Source organism: Ovis aries, chromosome 15 (assembly GCF_016772045.2).
Source record: "Ovis aries strain OAR_USU_Benz2616 breed Rambouillet chromosome 15, ARS-UI_Ramb_v3.0, whole genome shotgun sequence".
NCBI classification, from domain to species: Eukaryota; Metazoa; Chordata; class Mammalia; order Artiodactyla; family Bovidae; genus Ovis; species Ovis aries.
The window spans coordinates 76317746-76326471 of NC_056068.1; the positions used below are offsets into that span (position 1 = coordinate 76317746).

An 8726-nucleotide genomic window follows, 5' to 3' on the forward strand; every position below is an offset into this window, starting at 1 on the left:
CCCAGCAGACAGGCGCCGGCGCAGGCCCACTTTATTGGCAGAGTCCGCCACGCGCGACGGGCCGTCATGCTCGCGCCGGCGGGGCGTTCGGGCCGCGGGTCCGGGCTCGGCATGCACGCCCCGACCCCAGCCCACCCCAGCCCACCCCACCCCGAGCGGCTCTCCGGGTCGGGGTTCAGAGCTCGGGCGGCCCGAGGCCCGGCGGGCCGGCGGGCGGGAGGTCGGGGTACACCAGGAAGCCGGAGAAGGTGATGTACTTGCCGTGGTTGCTGTAGGCGCCGTAGCCGTCGCGGTCGTGGCTGAGCAGCCAGACGGCGTCGCCGCGCCGCAGCGCCAGCATCACGCTCTGGCTCTGCATCTCGCGGCGCCGCGACGCGCCGTCGTCGTAGATCATGGCCTGCACCTCGTCGCGGTTCTTCATCAGCTTCACCGACAGCGTCTTGCGCGGCAGCTTGCCCAGCGTGAAGGAGAAGAAGTAGGCGCCGGGCAGGCGGCAGCGGAACACGCCGGCCGCCGCGTCGAAGTCGCCGCCGATGTTGACCAGCTCGGTGTCGAAGGCCAGCGGCCGGTGGCGCGGCCCGGGGCCCGCGTCCGAGCCCACCAGGCTGCGCGTGCGCGCCGCCGAGAAGGCCGAGCGCGGCTCCGCGGGCGCGGGCGGCCCCCCGCGCGCGGGCGCGTCGGCGTCGGCGTACACCAGGTAGCCGCTGAAGGTGGCGCCCGGCGCGCCCAGCGCGTACCGCGGGGCGCCGTGCAGCCGCAGCCACACCGCGTCGCCGTAGTCGAGCTGCAGCATGGCGCTCTGGCTGGCGGCGCGGCGCGTGCCCGGCCGCCGCTGCTCGTCGAAGGCCAGCGCCTGCACCTCGTCGCGGTTGCGCACCAGCATCACGGACAGGCTCTTGTGCGGCGCCTTGCCCGCCGTGAAGGAGAAGAAGTAGGCGCCCGGCACGCGGCAGCGGAACTGGCCGGTGGCCGGGTCGAAGTCGCCCCCGACGTTCACGTACACCTTGTCGAAGGTCACCGCCATCTCCGACGTGCCCTCCAGAGGGGTGGTGCGCGCCGCCGAGAAGGCCGAGCGCAGCTCCGCGGACCCCGGGGCCGGGCCCGGAGCCCCGCAGGCCGCCGGGCTCAGCAGGCCCAGCAGCAGCAGCAGCAGCAGCAGCAGCATGGCGCCTGGGACAGGAGGCACGAGGGGGAGGGAGGCGAGGGTTGTGGAGGGGCGGCCGGCGGCCGGGTCCCCCTGCACAGCCCCCCCTTGACCCACAACTCGGACTTCTGGTTTTCTACACACCGAGACCTCAAAACTTAAGTGGGCCTCGGTGTCGCCTGGAGGGCCTGTTAAAACACACATTGTTGGCCCCACGCCCCTGCCTCGCCTGGGATGTGCTGTGCTTAGTCACTCAGTCGTGTCCGACTCTTTGTGGCCCCATGAACAGTAGTAGCCCACCAGGCCCCTCTGTTCATTGAAGTCTGCAGGCAAGAATACTGGAGTGGGTTGCCATTTCCTTTCCCACTCGTCTAGGATGAGGCCTGAGAATTTCCATTGCTCACAGGTTCCGAGGTAATGCAGAGATGCTGCTCGTCCAGACACCACAGTTTGTGAACAATTAGATCAGTGACCTATTTTTTCTTTTTGTAACCACCAAACCCCTTTGTGTAAAATTTCGCAGATACCAGTGGAAATGCTCAGGTTCAAGGGTCCTAATGCCCTGTCTGCTGCACTTGCCATGTGCCCTTCTCCTTGACACCCAGGGGCCCTGGAAACACAGAGGGTGGTCAGGGCGTCCGGGGTTATCTTCAGCTTCCAATCGGCTACATTTTCCTGGTCTGTTCCATGGCCCTTAGCGTGCAGCTCACTCAGGCACTGGCTGTCTGTACTGGCACCCTCCTTGATGGCTGCTTTTTAAGCCCCCATCTTGGCAGGAAATAGCTGCTCCCTGACCTGACTCATTGGAAAAGACCCTGGTGCTGGGAAAGATTGAGGGCAGGAGGAGAAGGGGACCACAGAGGATGAGATGGTTGGATGGCATCACCGACTCAATGGACATGAGTTTGAGTAAGCTCCAGGAGTTGATGATGGACAGGGAGGCCTGACGTGCTGCAGCCCATGGGGTCGAAAAGAGTTGGACACGACTGAGCGACTGAACTGAACTGAACTGACCCGTTTCCTGGCTTGTGACCCAGTGAAGGGTCAGCTCCCACACTGGACCTCCAGAATCACCAGGGGCCCTTCTTGCGCTGAAGAGGTCAGAACAGTTGGGTTTTGAGGTAGTTCCCTCCCCCCACAAAATCAGAGTAAGAAGAGAAAGGGACTCTTTCCTCTGAGCTTTGGGGTTGGTCCCTGAGGGGAAAGAGAGAGCCAGGGGCTGCTGGGGATACAGTGGCGGAGGGTTCCAGCGGGCTTTGCCAGGCCTTTGAGGTCAGCAGCTTGGTTCCTCCGTAGGAGCGCTGGGGTGTACAAGACTGGCAGCTAAACCTGGGCTCAGGTCCTGGCGCTACTCTACATGCTGTGAAACCTTAGGCAAGTTCCCGAATGTCTCCGGGCACGGCCCCTTCTGTATAAACTGGGGGAGGATATCCGCCTAACAACCTTACTGAGGATGCTCTGAGATAGCAGGTGTGAGCACCTCTGTTGGATGGCAGTGCAGTCAGTTTTGGGGGAAAACTGATCTGATCAAGTTTTTTTTTTTAATCTAATTTTAAAAAATTACACTGGAGTATAGTTGATGATCAAGTTCTTGGCATAAGGGGTTAGGGTTCAGTAACCCTTACCCCTGGAAGCTTAGTGAAGGCACTACTTGACTCAGAGGATTGCCTCTCGGAAGATAGGGAGATGCTTCCTCCATAATGCTTCCTAGTAGGGCACAGGCTCTGGGGACTGAATTCCCTGAAGCCCTGAAGTGGAGGCAAAGCGGGAAAGAAAATGAGCTGGCAACAGCCTAGGATGTGGGCTACTATAGGAAATGCCCTGGGAGTGTGTGTACCTTTGTGTCGCTTAGAGATGCTGGGGGCCTGCCAAGAAGGAGTGCCAGGAGCAGGCGCACAGATGCGCTGTGCTCAACAAGGACGTTCACCTGAAGGCAGGTGGGCACTGGAGTGCGGCCCGCATCCTATTTGCCCAACAGTGTGGAACTGCTGCAGCTGGGGAGTGTGCCTTTTTCTGCTTCTCATAAGAAAGACCCCCAAGTCCCTAGCCCAGCTGAACACTCTCCTTCCAGAGACAGTACCTTTCCTCATTCTTACAAAGGTGCCCCTTGGGCTAGCCAGTCGCTTGTTGAGGGCAGCAGTGGGGGAGTGGGGGTCCCTGCAGCAGTGACGATTGCACCTCCCAGTATTCATCGCAGTCCCTTTCCCAGGGCACTTCCTTCACCCATCTGGGTGTCACAGCTAACCTGCAAGGCGGGTGGGCCCTCTCCCATTTTACAGGGGAGAAGCTGAGGTCCAACCAAGGGAAGCGTTTTGGCCCGCGGTCACCCCTGGGGCCCTGAGGCGAGCCTTGAATGGAGGCCTTTTGGCTCCAAATTCAGTGTGCTTTCCTCTCCACCACCTTTCCCTTCTAAACGTAGATATGTCCAGCCAACCTGTTATCTGCCTCAGTTTCCCTTTTTGCAAAAATAGGAGGGGAGAGAAGTGGAATGAGTCTTGGGATCTAGGGCTAAGGGGGAAGAAAGCAAAACCAACCAAAAAAACTAACGTTTTTGTCTCCTGGGAATATGGGAGCATCACAACTCTTCCTGACCCTGCGGCTCTCCTAGCAGGTCTTGGCCCGGGATCATCCGCCCACTGGACCCTCGGTAATCTCCCTGCCGCGCCTCGTGCACCCTGCCAGTGCCTGAGGGTCCTCCGTGTGATCGGTACCGGGCCCTGCCCATTTCTCAGATCCCTAGGTCCCCATCATTCCCTAAGCCCCCTTCCCGGAGCAGGTCAGAGGTGAGAGGGTGTCAGGTGGGCGTCACAGCTCCAGGGAAGGAAATGGCTGTTCCTGGCTTCGTGCAGGTGAGGCTCAAAACAATCATCTTCAAAGAGAAAAAAAAAAACTAGGACACGGTGCGCTGGACAGAGCCCCGGAGCCGACCGTGGAGGTGCAGCCATGCCAGGCTAAGGGGATTCCAGAGACCCTCCCAGCGAACCCCACTCCCCAGTCACCCCCTCCCTCAAGCTCTGCCCAAAGCGCCCTCTCCACCTACCTTGAAAGCCCCTCGGGCTCCCAAGAAGATGAGTCCCCCTTTCTCGGAAGAAGCCAATTAATCCTTTCCCATTAAAAAAAGGAAAAAAAATCCCTCAGAAAATGGTACGTTAGACCCTCTCTCCCCCAGACCTTCCTTCATCCATCCTTTCGGATGAAAAGCCCTTGAGCCTCTTTCATGGTAGAAGCTCCCAGATCCTCCTTTCAGTGGAAAAAAAAAAAAAAAAAAAAGGGATTCAATTCCCGGCCCCCGCTTCCCGTCAAGGAGGAAGCCTGGCTCCTCGCGCCCCAGAGCAGCCCTCACCTGGCTGGGGGCGGCGGTCGGTCGGGTTCGCTCCGCGCCCGCGATCCGGTCCGGGCTGCGGGCGGGCGCGGGGCTGCGCACTGGCCGCCCGCGCTGCGGCGGGGCCGGGCCTGGCGGGGGCGGCGGCGCCGGGGGCGGGCGGGGCGCGGGGACCCCGGGGCGGGTGGGCGCGGGGCGGCGAGCGAAAGCGGACTGCGGGGGAGCGAGCCGCCGGGCCCGCGCGGGGAGAGGCGGGCAGAGGCGGGCCGGGGGGGAGAGGGAGGGGCGCGCCGAGCGCCGGGGCCCAGGGGCACCGCACGGAGGCCCCCTGCGCGGGCCGCGCGAGCGCCCGCCTCGTCCTCCTCCGTGACCTCCCTCGGGCTTCAGCCTCTGGGTGTGCAGAGCAGGCATCAGGAATCCAAGTTAGCAGATGGGGAAACTGAGGCAGAGGCCCACCCCCCCCCCCCGCCCCACTCCCGTCCCCAGCCCCGGGGTGGCTCGGGGCTGTCTAGAGACCCAGCCTCCTCCCTGCTTGGAGGAGAGGGGGCTGGAGCGGGGCGCGGAGACTGGACTAGCCTCGGGGCTGCAAGGGCAGCGGAAGGGGAGAGCGAGTTCGGCGGGGACAGGCTCAGGGCAGGGGAGGGGGTCTGCGGGAAGAGAAGGATAAATGGGTCAGTGCCGCCAGGAAAGGAGGGGCTTACAGCGACCGCGTTTTCTTCCTCCCCTCCAAATCGGAAAAGGCCATGGTTGGTTAGGAAGGAAGGAGGAAGACCAAACTCCCAGGCATCAGAGGGGCAGCCCGGTGGGGGTGAGGGGGTTGTCCCCGGGGAGGGGGCGAGGAAGGAGGGGTGTCCTTGCAGAATTGCCTTGTGGCGGGAAGGCTGCCTTCACAGCATCTGCAAGGAGGGAGGGGGTTGAGAAAGGCGATGGGAGGCCTCAGTGGGTCTGTGTGCCGAGGGACACTGACACCCCGCCTAGCTGGGCCCAGGGCGGGTGGGCAGGCCCCAGCAGGATCCCCGGGCTGGGAGCAGCTGCCGTCCCACCGCGGCACTCTCCGGGGCCCTTCCACCGCTTCCACCCTGGACTCTGACCCCACCTCCAGGAGGCTGCAGTCCTCTCCTGAAGACTGTGCTGGGCATGCACTGGCTGAATGGATGGTCGTGAAGAGCCCCACTCCCAGCTGCCAGAAGCAGGAGCCCTCGGACTCAGGAGGCCCAAGTTCTAGTCCTGGTCCTGCCCCAGCCCCTCTGTGACCCCCTGCACTCTGGAGCTCTCCTGCATGCAGCTCTCAGAACCTACAGGACCCCAGTTAATCCAGCATGGGTTAGTCATCATGAAGGTGTTGACAGTGATGAACTCTTTAAATATTCTTCAGGTGTTGAGGGAAAGATGAGGTGAATGGATATGTACCTGAACAGAAAGGAAAGGATGGAGGCACTTCTGGCTGGGCACAGGGCATTCGGGGGAACACAGGATGAAGCCCCTGTCCAGCCCTTCCGGACTATCTTTTGTCTCCTCACCAGCCTGTAAAGGTCTAGGAGGGGTGTGGGGAGAGGCTTAGGAGGGCTGGGGAAGACAGGAAGCCGATCTGGGGCAGCCACAACCCTTCTTAGGGCACCAGTGCCTCTTCTGAACCAGGAGGTTGAGGTTGCCATCATGAAGGTGTGCTTTGAAGGTGTGATTCTGATGGTGGGAGGACTGGGAAGAAGGCAGGACTCTAGAGGCAGAACAGCTAAGCCCAGTGGGGCTCTGTCTCAGGCTGAAAGCCATTTGACCCTCCCTGGGTCCACAAAACGTTTCACCAGAGGAGTCAGGGTGGGGGGTGGAGACAGGTGGCTGAGGCAGGGTTTGCGTCGAGGGATGGGACGAGGTGGCCCCTGGCAAGGAGATATGGAGGAAGATGCCATGTACTAGCGGGCATCTAGGGGGTGGGGCGCCCCGGAAGGGAAGGTAGGGGGCAGCAGGGTTCAGAGCAAACAGCCCCAGGGCTCAGTTGCAGTTCCTGCCTGCTCCAGCTCTGTCCTGAACAAGTTGGAGCAACAGTAATAATTTTCATAGCAAGTTCCTTTCACTGGGTGTTGCGCATGCTACCAGGCCCCCTCTCAAGCCGCCAGGTCTACGTGGAGACCACCTCCTGGCAGCTCCTGAGCTTGCTCGTGTCTCTCCTGAGGCATTCCCAGCTATGGAGGCAAGGGTGGGGCAGGCTGGAAGTGGGAAATTAACACCCTCCAGGGTAATCCTCAACAAGGAGGGTACAGAGTTAGTGGGTAAATCCTCTTGCTTTCAGTCCCCCTGAAAGCGGGACAATCCTCAATTCCCAGGTGTGTTCCAGTCTCAGACTCCAGCAGAATGGACCAAAGTCGTCCATGGGGAAGACCTGCTTATCCCTGTAGGCTTTGCTTGCTTTCCTCTCTTGCCTCACTTCCCCACTTGCTCACCCTGCTCTAGGATCACCTCCTAAATAAACTACTTGTATCCAAATCTCTCAGGGTCAACTTTTGGGGATCTCAAACTGAGACAATGAACCATAACTAAGTTAAGTGCTTTTTCATTTCACCCCTTAATTCCCATTTATTTATGGCAGTGCTGTGAGGGATGTGAGATCTTAGTTCCCCGACCAGGAATGAAACCCATCCCCTGCAATGGAAGCACAGAGTCTTAACCACTGGATTGCTAGGGAAGTCCCCTTATTTAATTTCTAAACATCCTCTGAAGTAGATGTCACGAACCCAGTTTCACACAGGAGCAGTAAGGAAGTCAGTGCACAGAGAGGGTTCAAAGTCAGGTCGATCTGGCTCCAAACCCACTTCTTGACCTCTATCCTCTGCAGCCTTCCTGATTTTTTGATCCTCTCTGGGCCTTAGGTTTCATCTGTAAAATGGGGAATGAGCCCTTGAGTATGAAGGGAGGCAATGTATCCAGTGCCTCCTGCAGCTAGGCCTTGTCAGTGAGATGTAAGCAGAAATTATTAGGAAGGACGTCCCTGGTGGTCCAGTGGTTAAGACTGTGAACTTCCATTGCAAGGGGGTATGGATTCGATACCCAGTGGGGGAACTAAGATCCCCCATGCCTTATGGCTTGGCAAAAATAAAATAAAATAAAATAAAATAACAACAACAAAAATTATTAGGAGAGAAAGTAGTTTAAAGGGACTGACTAGGCCCACTCTTTTTGCCCTCACTTTTCCCTTTTCCTGGAATGTATGCATGAAGGCTGGAGCTCCAGTTGCCACATTGGGCCAGGAGACAACAATGAAATTTTCTGAAACAGTGTTAAATAGGGTACTCAGGAGGAAGCTGAGATGAATAGGATGTAGAGATCCTGCTCTCAAGGAGCTGATCATTTAGGGAGAGCGGCGGGATTTGGGTATAAAGAACCACAATAGGTAAAAAGAGATCAGCACCAGGAGAGAGGTACAGAAATGCCTCCTGGGGGAATCAGGGCGGTGTCACAGGAGTTATTTCCAAATGACAGGGAGGATTTTACATTGTGCTGGTAGAGGAGTAAGGGAGTGGGATCCAGTCTAAGTTAAAATTTTGAGCAAAGGCGTGGAGCTGGCATGGATGTGCCAGTGTGTGGCTAGTTGAAGAGGGAAGGGTTTGTGAAGAGACGCGGCAGATAAGGTGTGTGGGGCTTAAATGCTGAGCTAAGGAGCTCGGTTTAACCTGCAGCAGAAGGGAGCATGCCGAGAGCAGTATTTTAAGATTGTTCCAGCCACAGAGTGAAAGGCAGGGGACAGAAGAGGCAGGGAGATCTATAAGAATCTACGTCAAAGTGTCCAATCTAAACCACACAGGGTTAGTAAGAAAGGAAACGAAAGGACAGAAACAGATGGAAGAGAGGCTGAGAAGAGTTGCAGAGACAGAGGGCACACGCGCACACAAGCTCACAATTTAATTAGCTTCTTGGTTTGCCGACGGATTACAGGGGAATTAGCAGAGCTCAGAGTCGAGGGACCTTGCTGGGAGTTGAAGGGAAGCTAATGAGAAAGGCAACAACAAGCCCCAGGGAGAGACAAAAGGGGAGGGATCATTAGCCAAGCAGAGAAGCTGGCAGGAGAAACAGATGTCAGGGCGCTGAGTCCCTGCCTCCCTGGGAGATTTTAGCCTTCCGGGGGGAGCAGACGTTCAGAGCGCCTGGGCTGGGCTCCTGGCCCCACGGCGCCTGATTCCAATCCCTCTGAGCACTTGGTAAAGAGCCGGGAATGGGGGAAGTTGGGAGTGGCTATGAGGAGCAAGTTCTTAACTCTCCGTTGGCCCT

General features: G+C 58.6%; 1 protein-coding gene across 1 annotated transcript; it reads right to left on the minus strand.

The window, feature by feature from the left end:
- Positions 1-7: 7 nt before the first annotated feature.
- On the minus strand, positions 8-4683 carry C1QTNF4 (C1q and TNF related 4). The gene is made up of 3 exons (XM_027979769.3): positions 4488-4683; positions 4185-4247; positions 8-1170 (listed from the first exon to the last, which is right to left on the minus strand). Exon 3 carries the CDS (start codon positions 1163-1165, stop codon positions 176-178), a length of 990 nt encoding a protein of 329 aa, XP_027835570.1. The 5' UTR covers positions 1166-1170; positions 4185-4247; positions 4488-4683; the 3' UTR covers positions 8-175.
- Between the last annotated feature and the right edge of the window lie 4043 nt (positions 4684-8726).